Source organism: Opisthocomus hoazin, chromosome 3 (genome assembly GCF_030867145.1).
Source record: "Opisthocomus hoazin isolate bOpiHoa1 chromosome 3, bOpiHoa1.hap1, whole genome shotgun sequence".
Lineage (NCBI taxonomy): Eukaryota > Metazoa > Chordata > Aves > Opisthocomiformes > Opisthocomidae > Opisthocomus > Opisthocomus hoazin.
In genome coordinates this window covers 82,061,346-82,083,655 of record NC_134416.1, presented here as the reverse complement: position 1 = coordinate 82,083,655, position 22,310 = coordinate 82,061,346, and the positions used below count along the sequence as shown (strand labels likewise).

Here is a 22,310-nt window from a genome sequence, read left to right as displayed (position 1 = left end):
CAGTTTGCTGCGCAGGTGCTGTGTGCTCTCCTGATACCTCATAACACCCGTTTGTTGGCATGGGTGAGCTACACTGCTTAGTTATCATACTGCTTCCTGCCTTTTAATGTGACATTCATTAAAACCTCTGTTTTCAGAAATACTAACCTCCTTTAGCTTCCCACTTACTTCAAATGCAGTTGCAGATGACTGAAAAAAAATCAGACTTTTGCTGCAGTCTTAAAAACTGGTGGGTGTTTCACTTCAAGCACATCTGGCAACAGCCAATTTAGTGTAATTGTTGTAAACAAACAAAGAAATGTAAAATGAACTTACCGGTAGGAAAAAACAGTTGTTTTGTATACACCACCGCGTCTGATTACTCAAATTAGGAAAACTTGAATTTGATGAATTAAGAACTGAGGGAAAAGCTTTCACAGCATTATCCAGGAAAAACTAGAGAAAAACAACATATAATCCATTAGCTTGTCAGCTGTTTAAGGTCAACACAGAGCCGAGAAATGGAGAAGCAGAGAAAGCCTTGCCAGTAATCATTAGACTTTGGTATTTCACTGCAAATTGAAATAGCAAAGGGAAAATGACATCACTTGATTACTTGTTCCTGCATCCTCAGAAAAAAACAACTTTGTTAACCTCCACGTGACATTTTCCTTTTGAACAAAAGACGAAAGGCTCTTTGTTTTGTTACTTTCATATATCAGAAGCTCACATACACGAGACACAATGATGAAATTAATTCAATATGAATAATTCCTGGGTTTACCTCAACTGAACTTCCTATTTAAACACAGGAAGTATTAAAGAAGGAATAAGAAATCTTTACTGAAGTTGATTTACATAGATGTAATAACATAATATTGATGACAACAATGTTGATAGGTGTTCAAAAATGTGTAGATGTGGGACTTCAGGACATGGTTTAGAAGGCATGGTGGTGTTGGAGTGACAGTTGGACTTGATGATCTTAGAGGTCTTTTCCAACCTATGATTCTATGATTCTGTGATAATATTATTGAAACAGAAGAGTGGAACCAGTATCTCCCGGGTCATCAAATTCAGCCAGTTGGTGTCACAGATAACCACTATCATACAGTACTCCCTGATGTGTTGAACCAGTGCTTTCTTAACAAGTTAGATTTCTGTGACTACATTAATTCCACTGCTCTGAATTTCACCACTTAAACTGTTTCTACATTTAACCAGTATTTATGGCCATTTCCCATGTTTTTATTCTTGTGCTAACCTCATCCTTCAGCTTTCAGATAACTTCTTTCTGTCCCTAACATTTACATTCACATTATTTAATGCCATCTTGGCTTTCATTATGCTCAGAAATCTATGTTTTTCTAGTTTCTTCCCAGAAAACAAGCTCTTAATTCCCCTAATCATTTTAGTAGTCACCCTCCGTACATACCTCTTTCAATTCAACCTTCTCGGTGACCAAAGCTGCAAACACACTTCCCAGATTTCATCAGTGAGTAATGCCACAGCATTAATACTAATTCTGTGGAAAATATGTTTTCATACATCCCAGAATGACAGCTCCTTTGCTCATAGCTAAAAAACCTTGATAGCTCACCCTGCCTCACACAAGTGGGGCTCAGACAGGTCATGACGTTACAGCAGCTTAAGACATTGGTGCACATTGACATAACCCCAGCCACTAACATCATGCTCAGAAAATGTGAGGTAGTTTATCTTCATTGAGAATCACTTAGGTAAATGTGGTTTATACTTATCATGAGACAAGAGCAATCACATGGATGGTTATTGTGATTCAGCTGAGTTGCCATTAAACCCACATAATTAATTAAAATCCCGAACTCATTGCATCTCCATCTGATGAGCGTCCAACTTGTGTCAGAACTTCTGGTCACTGGTCTTGCACTCTCTGCTACTAAATTTCATCCTAGTTCTATTACTCAAATCCTCAGCTGACTGACTTCTTCCTTTCTAAAAAACCAAGCCTTCCTGCACAGGCATTGCCTGTCACCTTAATTTCATTAGCAAATTTCACAGTCTGTCTCATACACTGTATATGAAAATCCACACCGGGCTGACCACTGCAGAGTTCCCCAGGTTTCTTCTCTCTCACCTGTTGTTCTCTGCAGGTAGACAGCTTATTACCCATCTCTAAATTCTTTCCCCATCCCCATCTTTACCTGCTCCCCAGAGAAAAACTGCTCAATTTTACTCAGAGTAACCAAATGTGGATCAAAACGGTTTATTGATTTACTAACTCACAATAGTTCTGGTCAGCCACAGCTCTGTACAGCCAAGTCTTGAAAACTTCCAAGGATGGAGACCCCACAATTCCCCTTGGCAACATCCCAGCACTGTTCTACATGCACAGTGACTTTTTTTCCTTTTTAAAGACTATCCAACCTCCCATGCCCCCATCCGTGGTCAGTGCCCCCTGATACATTTTGTCGCACTGATGAGAAGAGTTTGAAACCATTATCTCTGTAAGACCCCTTAAACAGAAGCAGCACTGGTTGCAGAGTTGCAAAGGCGATTGATATGCCACCTGCTACCAAGACTGCTTTACAAGAAGTTGGCACACACCTTTGTTCGCACAGTTGCACTTTCAGGGTGCCTTCCTTCACATCCGCCCCTGCTCACAGGACGTATGGGTTAAATGCACACACTCCCTCTTCTGCGAGTGTGGGCTGCCCTACTTGTACACCCTTCCTGTAAGGAGAGGTGGGTGCTCTAGCTGTATGTGCTCCTGTGCATCTCCCTACAAACTGTTAATGCACAAGCCGGTGAGAAAGCACAAGCTGGTGAGAAAGCACCCCGCGAGTCCATGTGCACAGACAAACCTGAGGCGTGGGTCCCTGCTCTCACAGCCCGCACTGTTGCCCGCACTGTTGTCGTGGCGTCCAACCAGGAGGCTGCTCTGTCTGGCCAAGGCAGAGGGGTGATGCCAGACTTACAGCAGTGTCAAACCATGTTTTGACAGTCAGCTGTTTCCACTCATAGGTCTCTGCCTCCTGTTACAAATGTCCATGCTTCTTTTATACTTATTCTCACACTACTTTCTTCTTTACTTCAGAATTCCTTCTGAAGTCCCTTTGTTACTGTTTAACCAGCTGATGCTGGTCTTCCTCTTTAACAGGAACAATTCTGGGCAAAGGCCCTCCAGACAGCTTTAAGTATCTAATACCCCTCTCTGCCTCCAACTATTTAAATTGACATTTTCATCTTAATAGGTGTTGTTGAACAGTTCATTTGCCAAGGCTGGGCAAAGAGAGTCCCCACATCCCACTAATAGTGCATTTACTCTTTTTGTGAACATGAAATACCTGTATTTAATTTCAGAATTGCATCCCACGCATGTCCGCATAGCGAAAGATTATATAACATGAACTCAAACACAATTAAATTATATAAACATATATGTGTATATATCTATATGCTAATTTCTATTAAAGCATTTTAAGTTTGGTTTTGACTTTTGTACAGGGCATTTCTGACTTACAAATATTACCTGTATAAACAGAATGCTATATGAAATGTGCTATATTTATGAATACATAAATAAATACAGAAAGAAAAAAAAAGGATGTGGAAGTGTTGTCATCTCCTATGAGCCAAACAACACTTATTTCTGAATGATGTGTTTGCACTTGTCTTTCTTGTCTCTTATCAGTTCTCTACATCTGCTATCATGCTTTGGAGATATATATTGTTCTTCAACATAGTATTTTTTTGTAAGAGACAGCTCAGCCCTACTAAGCAGTCACACCTACTCAAATGACTCAAATGAAAGCAATATTTTTTACGAATACCAATGTTTGCCAGGGAACATCTGAACACGCTACCATTAAATTCTCATTTTAACTTCATATATTCTAACAGCTTTTTCTTTTCTTGTGTTCATATCAATCTGCAGTCTTCAGTTGTGATTTTTTTGCCTCACAGGATGAAAATACCCCCTGTGCTGCTATTTCTTTCAATAGGAGCCATGTGGTGACAGACCCTCCCCCCACAACATGGGATAAGCAAGTTTGTGCATCTCTCATTATCTGACCAAGAATCTGTAAAAAACTACATAATACACTAATTTAGATCTTAATAGAAACAAAGCCAGCTTTCTCACCAATGTACTTTCAGCCCTTCTCTACAACCCATAAGGCACCAGAACCAAGGCTTCATGATGAACATGGTTTGATAGCCTGTAAATGGAGCCAAGTCGACTAGGTTGTGTCTCGCCTTACTAAGCAAGCGGGCTTGCTGATATCCATGTTAATGTGCATAAAAAAGCATCCTACTGAGAAGAAGGAAAGGTGGCAGAATTTAATATTAGGTGGACTAATCAAATGCACACTGAATTAATTATGGAATAAGCAATAAAACGCATAAATTTTTAATAGTTACTATGTGAACGGGTTGGTGCTGTGACAGGTGGGCAATACCCTGCCATTGAACTACTGAATCACAGAGTAAAAGGCAAAATTGATTCAAGTGCCACAGAGAGTTGAACTGTCGTCATCAACCTGTGGTAGCATGATGTCACGCAGTAGCCATCTGTGAAGACAAATCCTAGTATCATTTTCTGTATCAAAAGGTGGTGTAGGCTACCCTCAGAACACTAACAAGCACCCTTTCTCACTCCAGCAAGAAACCCTGCAGCCCAGAGTTAAGCTCTTTAGGAAGTACGCGCTCCAAGATCAGCAGCTCCAGAGCAGAGCTGTGCTTAATGGAAGCACAAAAGCAGCAAAACCAGAGATCTGGCATGCTACCAAAAAATGCTGCTCAACTGAATTTACAGCTTCTGTTTAATTTGATGCCATCATTATTTTCTCTTCCTTCTTATACAAAATTACACTGGAAATGGACATATGAAGGCTATAAGGAAAAGTATAAAAACCATCTTTGTCACTGTCCCTCTCTCTCCCCACTACCTCCTTGCCTCCCACGAACACGCAACTATGCTTTAAATCAATTCTCTGCCGTTCAAGAAGAGCTATACAATCTCCTCAACGCACAATGGTCTACAGTTTTTATAGTGCTGTTGTAAACAACGTTTTTCATGTTTGTGCCCTACCCTCTCAGTCAGCAGAAGACAGAGTGAGAAGAGTATACTTTCAAATACGGCAGAAGCGTGCAAGTCTGGTATCATAGGCTGAAATAGAGGATTTACATTTTTCTTAGCACAAAAAAAATGAAGCCATGATGCTTTTGTTCAGCATTCCTCTTTCGTTTGAACCTCTATGGCAAACAGGCAGGATTCCTCTTCTTTGCTTTTACTTTTTCTAGGAACTCTCCAAATATCCATGGGGCTTAGGAGAACTTTTTTCTCAAAATGCATACCACCGCTTGCTCTGAAAAATGCAAGTTGGTCTGGCATCTGACTCAGGAATTTATCCCCAGATCCCCACATGAACACCCCAAGAATAATATGGAGAATCACAATTTCTGGTATAATTCCTCCTCTTCACAAGCTCCTAAGCAGAAATTTAAGGAGAGCCTGGAATGCTAAGTACCTACCTAGACTATTAAGTATTTTTTGAACAAAGAAAAGGTGATGCTGAGATATCAGTAAGTTGGAAAGGAATGACGATGATCCAGGGAGTACTGCACTGCACTGAATAGGCTTTTTAGAGCATTTTGTCTCTGGGTTTGTACAACAGTTCTCAGCTTCAAAGCGCTCATGCATCTGCGTTATTTGCTGTCCTGTGGTGTGTCTCTTGTTAATAGTCAAACTTAAAAATTCGAGTTGCTCAGTAATTTCATTTCATTTTTTATAAAAGTTTGTGTGCTGAGTGAAACTGCATAACTATCTATGTGTCCCCATGCACTGAAGTCTCAGCCTCCCTGTAGAGGCAATATGCAGTGGGAAGCAACTGACTTGTTCAAAGCTCCCAGCAGCATTAGCTAAGAGATATGAGGAGCCTGCTGGGCCTTTACAGACTCAGATACCATCATGGTATTTCACAGATAGGGATTGATGCTCATCTGTGTGGAGCAAACAATCATGTGACAGCACAACTCTCTCTCCCCCCACACACACTTGAAAGGCACCAGAACTGCTGTAAACATTATTTCAGGACACTGTCTCACCTGCTACTGCATCTCTGCTAGTCCACTGCACTGATATTGATTTTAGCAAGTTTCTTAAATCCTGTCTATAATCTGGAATGGACTTTTGATGGAGCCCTGCATGTACCACTTAAATGACATGACTGCAGCTGTGATTCCCTTTTCTCCTCCCACCTCCTAGGCCAGATGACTCTCTAGCCAGTGTCTGTTTACTCTTCTTAAAAGAAATGCATTAGGCACCCTCCAAATCAGCGTCTTCAATGTGCTAGGCACTGTGGAGGCATATAATTAGAGTGCATCTATATGCCAAAGAGCTTGCCTATTAAAAAGACAGCACTGAGCAAGGTCAGCAATTGTATTAACAGAGGTAGCTACACTAAAAGGAAGGTATATTAAAGAAATCAGCTTTCTACTATGAGAATGGAAGTAGGTTACCTTAATTGTTTGTCAATATTAAAACTTGGGATGTCATCCATGACTAGGGGAGAACAATATGGGGCCAATACTTGCATCATTAAGGCAGCTCATGCTCACAGATGTACATTAAACAATGGACAAAAAATACTCAAACCTCTGTCAGTATTCCCATGTCTAAATACATGTTCTTTCAAAAGAAATAGTCCGATTGTTCAAAATTCACTGGACAAAAGACAGGAGAGCAAGTAACATCCAGAGGAGGGCCACAAAAATGATCAGAGGGATGAAACACCTCTACTATGAGGACAGGCTGAGAGAGTCGGGGTTGTTCAGCCTGGAGAAGAGAAGCTCCGGGGACACCTTATTGTGGCCTTTCAGTACATTAAGGGGGCTTATGAGAAAGATGGGTACAGGCTTTTTCACAGGGCCTGTTGCAATAGGACAAGGGGTAACGGTTTTAAACTAAAAGAGGATAGATTCAGACTAGATATAAGGAAGATGTTTTTTACAATGAGGGTGGTGAAACACTGGCACAGGTTGCCCAGAGAGGTGGTAGATGCCCCATCCCTGGAAACATTTAAGGCCAGGTTGGATGGGGCTCTGAGCAACCTGATCTGGTTGAAGATGTTACTGCTTATTGCAGGGGGGTTGGACCAGATGACCTTTAAAGGTCTTTCCAACCCAAACTATTCTATGATTCTGTGATCCTGAATCTGAAAGCTGGCTGTTAAGGAACCTTCCTGGGACAGTATAGCCCTGAGATCCTGTTGCTGTGCCAAGAAGCATTCATGCATTTGATGTAGAAGTCACTGAAACAAAGAGCTGTTCCAGGACTCTTTCATCATGCCATGTTCCTTGAAATCACATGAATTCCAGAGGATGGTGAGACACAATCATTTGATGAATTGTATACAGTCATTCATTCAGCTTCCAAGAATTGACTTTGCAGTTACGCATCCTACTGTCTCTATGAGATGTCTGGATTGTTCCCTGCAGTATACTTTCTCATATTTGGTTTAATGCAGGGAGGCTTCACAAAAACTTGGCCATTGATTGTTGCCCTACTCTATATGTGGCACCAGCTCTAATGCTCAATGGAAGCAGCATTAGTGACTCTCTCCCTTCAGCTAGGAAGTATTTGATACTTATGTCACAGTAGCTGTTTTTTTAACTTCCCTCCACTGATCATGACTATACACCTCTCAAATGTGACGACTAGATTCAGATGTCTGCTAAAACAGCTAATTTGAAATAAAATTGCACCCCCACTCTTTTCTAATGTCCCTTGACCATAAAGACTGAATTTTATTTGACATTTTGGTCTTAATTATGATTTATTAGGTGTGGGATGGTTAGATGCTTTTTATCTCCATTAAACCTTAATGGCTACATTTTGCCTTTTTCAGCTGAAAGAGTTCATGGAAATAAATGCAGTTAATGGACTCTGCTATTAAGTACATGTTGCTTGGAGATATAATAATGATACTTCAGAGTCTCTCCCACAATTTGCTATTAATATTAAGGAAATGCAAATTTCACAATCACGTTTAAAGTCATTTTTGCTAGTCAAACTATTAAGGTTTAGTTTCAAGGTGGGAATTGTACTTAAAATTACCATCTCATGAATATCATGGAACATGATTATTTGTAACACTGCAGTCACTACTGATAAGGCACAAAGACTTTAAAAGTTATTAAGTTTTACTGTAACATTCAGTCCACATAAAAATGGACTTGAACCAACAGAATTAAAAACTTTTTCTAAAAATGATGCACTGAACAACGGCTTTTGTGCTAGAATGTCTTCTACTAGTTGAAGACCAAATTTGAAGTGGGCTGTACACAGTAGCAGAACTTCAGTCTAAAAAAAAAACCAGTTGCTGACCATATTTTCTTTTACACTTTTTAACTGAATAAATTACCAAATGGTTGCATGAGCTGTAACTTAAAGTACACTTTAAACCCAAGTAGGTTATTTGATTTCTTTTTAGACATTTATAGGGTTCAAAATAAGAGAAAGTCTAATGTGTTTTTCAGTTTTGCAAGCTGCTCCATCTCTGGATTTTGTCCTGTAGTATGCTGAATAACTTTTGCTTGGCTGAAGGTTATTGTTGATAAAGGCATGTAGTCTTCAGCTAAGGACAAGAAGTGATGGAGAGTCAACAACTCTTCAGAATAATTGTTCCCATTACTAACTGCCTTCACTGCTGAAAAGTGAGCGTATTTTCTCATTTCCAGCCATTGCTTCTTTGAGGTTTTCCTCTACCAGTCTTAAACACCAAATTCAATTAGTTGAATTTTAAATTTTGAATATGGAATTATTTTTTAGTCCATCTCCTCTCCTTAAAAAAAAGCAGAAGAAAGAAACGAAGATATCTGCTTTCCTGAAAAGAAAACCAACAAAAACAAGACTAGGATCATTTAATAGAAAAGCTGGAGAGAAGGTTCTACCAGAATTTTCAAGTGTTCACATTTGAAAGCCCACATTACATCATCATATCATTCTGACAAGTTTAGTACTTACTGTAACAAATGATTGACTAAGGGTCCCCTGAAATTTTGTGGGGAAACAAAATAAAAAAGTGTCAGTATTATCAATCTTTAAGTCCTTTACGAACCTCGAGTAACAAAAGTACCAGCAACTCAAGGAAATGCCAGAGTTGCAAGTTCAAAAGCACTGAAGTGCAAATCTCACTCACCTGAAAAGGGACTAATATCTATGCATTAATATTATAGTGAAAACATTACCTACATAAATATTAGAGTTCCCATTTTGCAGATACAAAACTGAGCTGGAACACTTTCACAGATTTACAAACAGAATCAGGCTCAGCCAACAGGGCAAAACAGAGGAAGGTTTTTGATCCCATATACTGCTCATCCCATTAGACAACACATCCTTCAGAATAAACAAGGACATTAAGCTTCAGGCTTTAGGCAGACTAATGACAGACCTATTCTGTGTTTGTTATAGTTACAAAAGAATAATAGAATTACATGAATTTTCCCTATTAGGAGAGAAAAGAAAAGCATAGGTTAAAATGCCTAAAGCAGAGGTAAGCCCTAACAAATTTGTATTTCAGTACTTTTGAAGTTTAGATGTAACTTTGAATTTTTCTCCTATTTAAAAAAAAGTAAGCACATGAAATTCAATAATGTATAAATTATGATCATTTTGTGATCAGTAGAGGAGTGTCACAAATCTGAATACAGCTTAGTTTCAGTCTTCCACACATCCTGTGAGGAGATACTTCGTTCTTTGAGCAATGCTTTGTTTTTCTAAGCAATGCATAGATGAGCAAGGGATTTGAACAATGCAGACTTTGGATTTCTTCTTTTCCATATAAATTACATTTTTCTTTAATAAACTTAGGACCTGAGCTCTTGCTGAGCATCCTGATTGCAGAGGTCCCCATTATACAATATGTTTTCTGTTGCTCTACTTTACATTTCTGTCTCTGGTAATCATCACATAGGTGCCTGTCATAGCCATGGGCCATAAATTCGATATCTAAACAAATACTGAACAAAAAAGAAGATCTTAAACGAACAAAATAAACCAAGAGAAGTTACTCCTTTTTCTCTTACCATGTTGAATACGGCCATAGTTAATATTATAGCAGTGGTTGTCAATGTAAGAGTGATCCGTGGCCAAGGACGGTTTGCAATTATTCCAGATGATTTCAAGATCCACAACAATGAAGCTGATGCTTTCTTGCTACATTGCTAAGTGCAAAGAAATTAAAAAAGAGAAAACAAAAATAGCTTTAGTACATTTAATTACTGTAAAACAAGGGTAGAATTAAGAAGGCTGAACATTGAGGGCATCATTGACCTTGAAACATGGCACAGAAGTATTCAACTATTGTATTCTCATAAGAGTTACAGAACATGATTATACATGAAACTAAATGTAAATTTAGTTAAAATATCTACCATAATATAAATTCTGTTAAATAATTATAATTTGCAAGTGCCTTATTGAACATTCAATATATATTACTAACAATAGCAAATACAGAATTGACAGCAGTGTTATTACCTCTAGTATCAGTAAAAAGCTAGCAAACAAAGTGACCTCCCCCACCTCAGTTGAAAATGAAATTTTTAGTAGCCTTTGGAAACTTCAAAATGTAAATAATGACTCTGTAAAGTCTTTGACAGAGAGACAGAGGTTTCCTTATACAGGATAAAGGCTGTATTCATACATAGATCCCCAGCAGTCTACAAAATAGTGGGGTTTCTGGTATTTTCTTTCATTTGTTTGGAAATTTGTTTGATAATTCATTTTAAGTGAAAGGAAACTCAGCAAAGCAAATCAACCTTCCCCAAAACTATCTATAAAACAAATAAGCATTTCATACAACAATCAGACTTACAATGCTTATTCAGAGCATTTAGTAAATAGAAAATTTTTCTCATATACTGGCAAAAATTAACAATAAAAACCTCTGACTCATTTAACCTGCTTTGAAGAACACGTTGCAATAGCCTCCACTCAGACATGCACAGTGCTTAGAGGCACAAAATTCTGCTCACACAGAATAAACAATTTGTGGCACATCCAATATATACTAATATTCCCAAGATTTTATCAATGAGGAGATAAGGTCGCCTAGAAGCATCTTGTGCCCTTTCCAAATGTCAAATTCTGCTACACTGAAACCCTGGAAAAAAAGGCAACAAAATTTTAAGGAACACGACAGTCCCACAAAAAGTATTTGCTTTTTATCAATTCGTTTTCTCGTCATTTCTTTAAAAAGCTGTTTTTCTGCTTCCTTTTAAAAAAGATTTTTGTGTTCTCTGGGCAACGCTATCACTGAGAAAAGTTCTGGAGAATAAAATAAAATTTCAGGAAACAATATATCATTCAGCCAGTGTGATTAATCAATAAAAAGATTCCATTCTTCCCTCTGCTGTTGTTAAAATTACAGATATTGCTGGCTCTGACATGAAGAAAAATGTGAATGTTGTTAGACTGCAACTTCAAAAATGAAGTTGTAAATAGTTATTTCCACTTGTGAAACAGAAGCACACCAGAACTCAGTGATGCATTTCTTGACAGGCAGTTTAATGCACAGCTCTGAGTTCTAGAGGGGAAGGACCACCGTTTATTTGGTGCATCTGTCATGCCCACCTGGTTTGTTAAATAGGTGACAGGTCTCTAACAGCAAAGGGAGCAGCCTACATAGATTAAGCCAATGAGGCTCCTGAAAGGAAGATTTGTGACAAAACCATGATTCACACTAAAAAATCTTTAAACCATTGGGTAGAAACTCCTTGGAAAAGCTGAAAGAATTCACTGTGGATCAGTAATCCTCTATGTGAATTAACAGATTTGCTGAACTTCATTTCAATTTTGAGCAGTCTAAATCCAGTTCATATATAGTACAACTGCAGCAGCTCAGTACTGCTGAAAATTTAGGGAACTCCTGGAATTAAAACTGCAGTGGTGGGGAGATCGATAAATTCAGACTCCAAATAGCACTGGCAGCACTATGCAGGTTTATTTTGCTGATTCATTAGGTTACGTCAAACACTTTTTGTTGTAAACGTTGTCTCATTCACAATTATCTTGAGAAAATGGAGAATGAGATGAAAGGAAGAAAGTAATCATTTTTAGAAAGCATGCAAGAAGGGTAAGACATCAGATCTCAGTAACATTAGCTTCTGTGTTTATTCTACATGGAGCTGGCTGAATATGCTTCAGTGTTTATCATTTGCCAATTAGAAATAGGCATTTGTAGTATGAAAGGTGACTAATGTATTACCTTTTCATCTGAACATGTTAAATCTGATACGACAGCTCAGCATGATAGTGAGTAATAACTTCTTTTGAATATTCAGGCTATTAAAATTTATCCTGTGTTGTCTTTCCACATACAAAAACCTACTTCAGCATCTGACAAAATGAATGCTGTCTTTCTCAGTGAGATCAAGGAACTGGTGCGAGAATTAATTGTGACAGATATGTTGTAGATGAAAGACAGTGTTGCAAGAGCTGTCACACTTTTCCTTTACATGCTAGCAAAGGTTGGAACATCTTGACTGAAGACCTCTTATTTACAGAAAGCCAGTGAATCACATTTTCTATAGTTCTATTATTGTTCTTACCATTTTGCGTTCAGTTACAACTTAATATTTTCCTAATAATGCTGTTACAAAGAATGAAATCAGAGAAACAAAAGCCCAAAAATTCAGATTTTATTTTCACATGCTTGTTTTCACTCACTCTGCAAGAAGACACCAAAGTTCAAATCCAAACAACTGGCTGACTGGCTGACAGTGATTGCATCGACGGAAGCTTGGAGAAGGGTGATTTTTGTATAGAGACACAAGCTTACACTTTACATACTTTCTAATGGCCCCATTGTTGATAAAAATGACCAAAGTAATTCTAAAATGAGTACTGTAGTACCAAGCTTTTGAACTCCATAGTGGCACCTGTAAATCTAAGCCAGGTATTTTGAATCACACAAAATGCATCCAGGTGAAGAGTCTACTCAAGTTATATTGGATATAACTGGTTTGACAAAAGCTAGAATCCCGAATAAAGAAAGAATAGGAAAAACTAAAGTCAGTATCACACTTTTAATTTCACCATACTTTGCAGTGTTTATTATCCTTCACAAAGCGTCACATTAAAATGGCCATGTGGTTCACCTCAACTATCTCATTCAAAGGAAAGAACACGGCAGTGAGCCATATAAATACACCTTTAGGAACTCAGAGTTCAGTCCTGGTACCTCCTGTGCTCATTCAAGAAAATATACAGTTGCTGTGCTATATTCTATTTTGAGGTAAGATGTTCTCAGCCCCTCCTGTCAAGTTTTTCTATTATTTCACCTGAAATATTTGAAGAGCCACTGCTTTTGAGAAAGAGCAAACCTGAATGACTTTTTAAAGACAGTGCTCAGGGCAGTGAACTAGAGGAAGGAGTTCTGAATACTGCGTTCTATGTTGACCAAGTGTTGGTCTCCAAGTAAGATGCTACCACCCAAAAACTGCCACATGCAACAGGAGCCCTCATCTGTGACCATACTGCAGCACTTATACATCACGGGTATCACCTCTCAGGTAAGACATGTAAAAGAACCTTCAAAACAATGTGGATCCTCTCTGCTTTAGTCCTGCATATTAATCAACTGCAGGAAAACTTGTTCGTGTACAGACTGTTTGCACACTCGGATATCTCTTCATTTGGAGGTAACAAAATGTCATCTTGGGCAAAGACACTAAAAAGCAGCACTGTTAGATTTTTAGAAAGTTCAGGATAGTCTCACTCACCAAAAAAGATTAAAAGAGAAGTTATTGGCACAACAGACATAGAAACTTGTGGTTTCCACCAGGCTAGGTAACTTGAGTTGGTCACAATCGCATAACATGTTATAAACATGTAACTCATGAAGGAGTCAGGAGAAGGATTTTTGTTACTGACATCAGTACATTTCTAACATCTCCTGAAGTCTGAACATAGTACCTAACTGCTTTACTGTTGCAGTGCCTGTGCTAGAGACTCATCAGAATGACTGCCAGGTTTGGTGAGTCTCTTTCATGGACCCTGCTGTAGGTGCCAAAGTGCGTCTCTGGGTTCTCCCTGCCTTCCCTCATCCCTTTTTCAATCTTAATTTACATGCAGAGCCTTGGCTGAAGAAACTGAAGGTCCTTGATCTTTCATCTATATTTGCATTGAGAGACACATCAGAGGTAAGATGCCAGGTCAAAAATAATTTCCAAGTAGCGCTGGTGCTGATATTCCTGTCCTTGCAGAGCTTTTAAGTATTTTAAGTGTACACAGTCTTTCTGACTGTTAGGTACCAATGGAAATTGCTTTAGGGTAAAATTCAAATACCTGCAAACAATGGTAAAGACTGTGTATCACTCTTTATACAGCGGTGTGGTGTAACGCAACTAATAAATAACAGGGATAGGACTGCTCGCATACTGGCTGGACTTTGTTAGATGCTCCAGTGACCTCAAATCAGAACATCTTTCTCAACTGTGGAGCCAATTGTATTCTGATGTTTGTTTTGTTGGTATTGCCTTCTGCTAATTCTATGGTTCAACTGGGTATTTAAAAGAGACTATAAATGTGCACAGATGAGGTGATAGGAAAGAAATGTTATTACTACTAATCTTCCATGTTAGCTGAAGCAGCTAAATAGCTTTGCAAGGTATAAACATATGCAACAAAAGGCCATTTCATAGTTTCATATTAATGGAAAATAGCTGTCAGAAAGAGTATGTGGTATCAATTAAGTGCATGCATGTCCCAAGCAATGCAAAGAAATTTTTGAGACTGTATTTGAATCAGTGCACAAAGAACATCTACTTGAGACTAATACTTCTTCCAGCAGGCTACCTCAGCTGCCACAGAGATCTTTCCTTCACATGCTTACTGTGTTTTTTTCTATTGATTACATTACATTTTCCAATGTATCATTTAGGCAACCAGATCTCTGCTTCCTTGCACTCACCTCAGGAGGTAAAACACATCTAACAGTTACCAGGTCTGAGGCATCTCACATGCACTCTATGAACGTGTCTATACTTCAGGAGATAAAGAGAAGAGACAGAAAATGTACAAGCTAAAGGACAATCACTGTCCTCTATCTGCATATAACTTGGAAAGGAAACTTCTCAAAGAAAACTGAAAGAAAATATTTGAAATGAAAAGAAAAGAATAGCCAACATTTAAAACATAAAAATACAAGCCAAAGATGATCTTTAAGATCAAAAATACTCATAATCTTAAAATTTAAGTCTGAATACTGTGATTATCTAAAAAAGTTAAAAAAATGCATAGGGACAAAGAAGTAATTAGAATAGAAAAGGTATAAATCCACTTCAAGTTTCAAGACATATGCCAATTTTAGTTAGAACCGATGAAGGTTTAATGTCTGTGGGCAAACGACTGTTTGTATGAGAACTGTCAGCCCTCCCTGCCCTCGGCCTGTCGGCCCAAAGGCAGGGTCTGGAAGGCTGTATCCTCGTGATTTGTGCTACTGCTCTGCTGCATCATTTGATGGAAACATTCCTATTCTTGTCTAATAGCTGATATTATCACTCCACAACAGACTGAGTTGGACCATGCCGCAGTGCTGCTGAACAGTAAAATCAATTTATAATAAACTCGGAGTGAAACAGTGAGCATAAATCTCTTCTTACAATATTATAATTAAATTCTATAAGCGCTAGTAATTTTAGCATTGCAGTCTGTTGTTTTTTTTTTTTTTTTCATTTGCCAATTAAATGAAAATCATACAAAGAAACTTGCTCAAAGTTGGTTTTTGTGTGACTTACTCTGCCATGGTGGCAGCCATTCAGAATCGGTGGAGACTGAGCAGGCAGTGTCCAAGCCTTGAGACAAGCGCATACTGCAGTGACAGCCAGGTGTCCTAACATGAACTTAGATTTTGCTGTCTTTGCTGGCATTACGGGTCCCACTCTATAAATCTTGTAACAGTTGTGGAAATATCTGACTACTACTGCAAGTTTATGTACCCGCTGCGGGTGCCCAGGTGTTGGTAGCGGCAGGGTCCACGGCGGTGGCCCCTGCGAGGAGCAGCCGGGGCTGCCCTGTGCCAGATACAGCCGGTTCCAGCCAGCTCCAACAGCCCCACCGCTGAAAACCATCTCTAAGAAAGGGCAGAAAATGTTGGGCAGAGAGAGGAGGAGGGAACAAAAAGAGTGAGAAACAGCAGAGGGAACACCAAGGTCGGAGAGGGAGGAGAAGGAGGAGGAGGAGGTACCCCATACTGCAGCAGATGTCCACACTGCCATCCATGGAGGACCCGTGCTGGAGCAGGTGGGTGTTCCTGAAGGAACTGCAGCCTGTGGAGACCCCATGCTGGAACAGGAGGAAAGTGTGAAGGGAAGGAGCAGTAGAGAGAAATGTCCATGTCCTGACCACCCTCCACCCCTCCTTGTGCAGCCTGCGGGGAGGTAGAGGAGCCTGGAGCAAAGGAGCGAGGCTGAGTTTGGGAGAGGGGGGAGAAATGGTGTGGCTTCAACGTTTGTTTTTATTTCTTACTACCCAAATCTATTTTAACTGGCAATAAATTAAACTAATTTCCCCCAAGTTGAGTCTGCCTTGTCTATAACAGTAATTGGTAAGTGATCTCCCTGCCTGTATCTCAACCCACAAGCTTTCTTATCTAATTTTCCTCCCCTGTCCTGCTGAGGAGGAGGAGTGAGTGAACAGCTGGGTGGGCGTCTGGCCCATAGCCAAGGCAAACCCACCACAGTTCATCTGTTAGGGTCGGTCAGGTCCAAAATATTCTCTTCTCTTTTTGTGCATTTTTAGAACTGAGATATTTGGTGATTTTAAACTCTGTAATTACGTGCAGATATGTGCACACACAAGCACACCCACATTTACTATATGTGTTCTGCAGGGGAATCCAAAATGTACCCCATTAGGAAAAAGAGGTGCGAAAAACCCACACTGGCAAAAAATACCCAAGACCCAATCCCAGTCTGGTTTAGGACACTAAAGCTTGATTTCTGTAAAAACACTGACACTATAGTGTTAAAACCCAGATACTGATACTTGTTCACTTGGCAGTTTCAGGCTTTTTCTTCTAGAAAGCAAGGATTTACCCTTATGGGTCAGGCACTGCAATGGACACGCTACCGAAACATAACATAGGGTGTCACTGTGGTTAAAGCTGCAGAACAATACTTGGATTCTGACATGCAGGAAAAAGTCTCAGGGAGAGGACAGGGGAAAGATAAACCTGCTGCTCTTTTGTTAGCTGCCTCTCATCCATCACCTTACAGAACTACGTCCACGCTCGTGAAGGCAAGTATCAACTGTGGTCATAACTTACTTGCTGAAAGGCTTCTTAGCAGCATAGCTTCTACATTAGAGCAGCTGAACTCATAGACACAGACATAAATAGCTCCCCTTCAAGCTATTTAAGTTAGAAAATGACATCTCGCAAGTCAACAGAAATGCAATAATAGGTGTCTGTTTCTAGGAAGTATTTACAGTACATAAAAGACATAGGAAAAAAAGCACTGAAAGTAGGTGTTAGGTATTATACAAGTGGCATGACTCCTCAGCTGTGACTTGGGATATTTGCTTAGCCATCCCTTGAAATGCAGAAAAGTATCTTTCTATTCCTCCTAAGCTACACTATAAAATAATAAAATAATAAAAACCCCAGGAGAGTGTATGTCCCACCACTTCTTGATACTGTTTCATTGGCACCTCCTTTTCCTGCAGGAAAAAGTCTGGCTTTTCCTTGAAGGATTTCTTTTTTTTTTTCCAGTTTGCTTATTCAACAGAAGTACTCTGACTACATTATTTTACTCTTACGTCAATAACAAACAGCAATCAAGTATGACATTACATGAGAACTAATTTTTGCTGTGAAGTAATAGCAATACCTTTAGAACCTCACTCCAAGGATTTAAAATATTTAAAAACACTTTTGCATTATATCTCAGATTAATTCCTGAGCAGTGGCAGCATCCCTACCTTATTGGAAAGACAACTGAAAGGTACATTAATTACATTTTCTTAAAAACATGTCCTGGTTAATTACAAGCCTCACAAGGGGAGAGGGAAAAATTATAAACTCCTGCTTCCTCTGTTTCTTGCTTTCACTGCCAGACCACCTTTCCTCACTGTTTTACTGCAGAGTGAGGTAAATGTCTTTCCCATGTGCATGTTTTGCTTTTTTATAAATGATCTTTCTTTCAGCTTTGTCCATGGGAGCTTGTGGAAAGATGTAAAGATAGAGAAGGAGAAGTGGGGATGAAGTGACAAGTATACAGATAATTTTACTCCAGATTACATGACAGATTCAAATTATGTTCACTTTCTTACAAATCCTGAAATACTTTGTTCTAGATGGACTTATATGTTGGATCTATTTGAGAGTAACTGAGAGGACAATAATACTTGTAAATGGTATTGTGAAAATCTGAAAGGTTCGCCCAAATCTTGAATGAAATGAAATTCTCAAATTCAGCATATTATTTGGTACACTAATAGGCACTGCAATAACACCTTGTCTGCTCAATGGTAAAATTAGAATTTTACTATAAAATTTTTACATATCAAATTAAATTGTTATTGCGAAATAGTATCTAAACTCAGAAAACGGTCTTATACAATACTTTCACAAATACACAGTCCTCCAAATTAAAGCACTCATGAGTTCCTTCCTGTAAGAATAATAGCAAAAATTCTTAAAAAGACAATCAATCAAACAATAATGCAAACCCCTCAGAGGATCCAGCTTCATGAGGGAAAGAGAATATCAGTGTAGCTATCGATAGTCACTGCACTGGCATCTTCTGTTTTTCAGATAAATGAGGACATTTTACAGTAAGTTAACATGGACAAAACAATGTCCTCAGAAACCTCAGCATGCAAGTGTTTCTCATTTAACTGGTACTCTGCAAAGGCAGAGTGACTTGGCAAAATCAGACCCTGTTATTTAAAAGAAACCATTAACTACTGGATTACATTTACTTGAATACCTACCAAAAGCTGTCCGGCAAAGCAGATAAACAAAATGAAGGAAAGCAAGAGAAATGCAGCCCCAAATGAAATTCCAAGAATAGATGTTCTGCAAGAAAAGGAAAACATATATAAATTTTTCTATTACACATTTGTACCATGATCTTTCCTTGTGTGTAACACTGATAATAGAAAAAATTATCACGTGCATATTGCAACTTCCAAACATCAATATCATGGAAAAAAAATTCCAATCCTTACCAGAATGACAGGCCTTTTTCTTGCCCTTTTCTCAAGTCAGGAATGCTTGAATTGGCTTTACCTCTGACTTTCTGAAACTATTACCATGAGAAGATAACAATTTCCACAAATAATTTAAATGACAGAGTGCATTAACAGCAGCAATATATTGTTTTGTTTTTACTTTAGAAAGCCTGCATTAATAAAGATCCTTATTGCTTTATTTTTATGCTGTTGATTTTATAATAATTTAAGAGTCTAATAGATATACAGAACAAACTTGCTAGTAGTCTACGTTCTCCCTCAAAGGTAGCAAAGCAATAGCACAGGTCAGTGATGTCCAGTTTTCAGTGTTTCACAGCTAGAAGCTGTGATATCTGTGATGCTGCAGTATCTCAGTCAGCAAGGGCCCTAATACAGTGACTGCTATTTCATGAATGGGTAGGGATTCAACACCTCTGAAAACTCCATTTTTTATCAAATTTGGCTGGCTGGCCAGTAGATTCCAAAGTATCAGAGGAGAGGATACGAAGCAAAGCTAAACACCACAAAGAAAAGAAAAAGCAACAGACTTTAAATGAAAAAAAATGAGTGTTCTATACTCTTCCTGAAATCATCCTTACTGATTGTTCTAGCTCATCCTTTTCTTGTGTTATAAACAGGAAAGTCTAGCCAAAATAGCATCACTGGATACTCAGTAAACAGAAACAGGGATACAGTAACAATCCAAGCATCCATTCATTCCGCAAATGCGGAAATCTCTCTACGAATAGCACAGTAGAGCATCATTGCTCCATCAGGCACCATATGAGAGCTACTTAGCATGGCTGCCTAGGGAGAGATGCAGTGGGACCTAATTATGTTTAATGAATGCCAAGAGGAGATCAGAAGCTCTGGACCAACTGAGTTCTTTAAGCAAAGGTACTAGATGCTGTCATGAAGTCCCTCAACTGAGTGTCTGCTTTCAGTTTTAACCACAGATTTGACATTATTACAGAATTAAAAAATATCTCTCAACTGCTTTGAGCACCAGCAAATGTCTTATTTTATCAAACCTTATATGCTAGAAATATTGGCATGATGTTTTGGAAATAAGTTTTATACCCCTTGCTTTTTCCACAAAACTGTAATAAATGTTATATTTTAAGTTAGCTTCTCCATAAAGGTATGACTCAGAATTAAAATACATTATTAATAAAAGTATACATCTCTGTTCTTTAGAGATGTCATGTGAATTCAAATATATACATTTTAGAAACTCTAATACTAAAAATTTATGGATCAATTTCCTTAGATTACGTACAAATATTGGAAAACATTTTGATCTGTTATAACAACAGTGTTACAGAAGCTATTTTCAGGAAAGAACAAAAAAGCATTAACTTGACAAACCAATTTGATGCCATATTGCTGCCATTAAAAACATTTTAGAGGGTAATTTATGAGCTTCCCTGCCAATCATTCAGAGCACCTCTTATATGTGAAGTATTCATCAGATTTTAGGTTGATGTGAACAGCTGATGAAAAACAAACAACTGGCAATTCACAACATAAATCGGTATTGAAATAACGTTTCTTTTGGAAGTTATTGGAAAATCCTTATTGCTTATGAATACACGTTCTCCAAGAATTTCTCATCGAGACTGAGACAGTAAGCTGAGCATCAGAATATGTAAAACTACAATCTCTACTCTTAGGAATTTAAAATCTAGTAAGCAACAGAAGAGATGAAAGAAAAGGAATATAATTAACAGGCTTATTTTTTATATGTGCATAAACGCTTCCAATCGTATATGTCCTTCAGTAACATTCAAGTAACCATTCCTGCATTTCAAATTATTGCTATATTCTTTCTCTGATATGAAAGATACAAAAAAGGAGCCTGCACACCTTAAGAAATGATTCAACACAAGAAAGACTTATGAGACACGTTTGGAGTGCATGCTTGTAGAAGAAATTAATATGTTTGTGAGAGAAACTGGAGAGCAAGTGAAATAAAATTAACATGGCATACAGAGAGCTTATGCGAAGAGTACTTAATGATGTGGGCAACAGGCAAGAACAAAAGGTCTTTGTAGCTCTTTCACATAATCAATGATGTTATTGAGGTGGCACAAGAAAAAGAATTACATAGCAAGGTGAACAAGATTTTGATTATCAGGACAAAGAGAAAAGGACTGAGGTTAAGCAAAAGGAAAAGTGGCATCTTAGAATCCAGTTTTGAGTTGTGAATACATAAAAAAAAAGTTGTAAGATTTGCACCCCCCACAGCCCCTTCTTTTCTGGGAACAGCAGGATTTCTGTTTCAGTTAGACGAAGCCAAAATAGTCTCATGCTGCTCCTCAAAGGAAAGAAGTGGGCTCAAATGCTATAATTGGAAGCAAAATACTAAAAATTAAGTGCCACTATAAACAAGCCTGATTTGAGGCAACGACTTCAGGAAAGCCACAGTATGCATTTCTTTTTTATCACTGGTACATTACAAAAACAGTACAGGTCTTTACAGTAAGCTAATCTCATCTTTGTTGTATAGAGTCACCAAATGCATTGCACAAGTCACCCAATCCATTGCATTGACAGATTCAGGCAAATTATTTTGTCAGAAGAGCACCAGGGATCCCATAAGCCAGCTAAATTTTCACCTGCCTCTTCCTGTGCTTCTAGGAATGACCTCATTTCTGAAAGGTCCCCTCTCTGTTCTGGTGCCCCATCCTGACAGGACAACCCTTGCCAATAACCTAGAGAGGGACTGAGTTTAAAATTGAGGAAACAATATGAGAACTTCCCAGGCTTCAGATAGTTTCAAGTCTAAATAATTTATGATCCTGGCTATCCTTCTCACATTTTTCTGGTTTCATCAGTAAATATCTGTTTTGAGTAATTCGTTTATATCAGGTCATATGAGACTGGAAAACAAAAATGTATTTATTCATACTTAGGTGTTGTTGGTAACATTTTAACTGAAAAATAAAAATTTATTATGAAGATAAAGATACAGAGAAATGGAGAAGAGAACGATTTTTTCCTACAGTTTTGTAACTTTTAGGAAAAGATGTGACTTATGGCACATGTCCCTTAATGGAATGTAGAGAATTTCCTTACCTTGCCAGGCAATTAACACTCATGTTTTGAA

At 38.4% G+C, this 22,310-nt stretch overlaps 1 protein-coding gene across 4 annotated transcripts in view; it reads right to left on the bottom strand.

Moving 5' to 3' along the window:
• ADCY2 (adenylate cyclase 2) overlaps positions 1-22,310 on the bottom strand; it is a 228,633-nt gene that overhangs the window by 29,306 nt on the left and 177,017 nt on the right. For all 4 annotated transcript variants that reach the window (XM_075416786.1, XM_075416787.1, XM_075416789.1 and 1 more), the window contains 3 exons: positions 18,962-19,046; positions 10,051-10,188; positions 316-435 (listed from right to left, as the gene is read on the bottom strand). In XM_075416786.1, the coding sequence (XP_075272901.1) occupies positions 316-435; positions 10,051-10,188; positions 18,962-19,046 (343 nt within the window). The remainder of the gene's footprint in view (positions 1-315; positions 436-10,050; positions 10,189-18,961; positions 19,047-22,310) is intronic.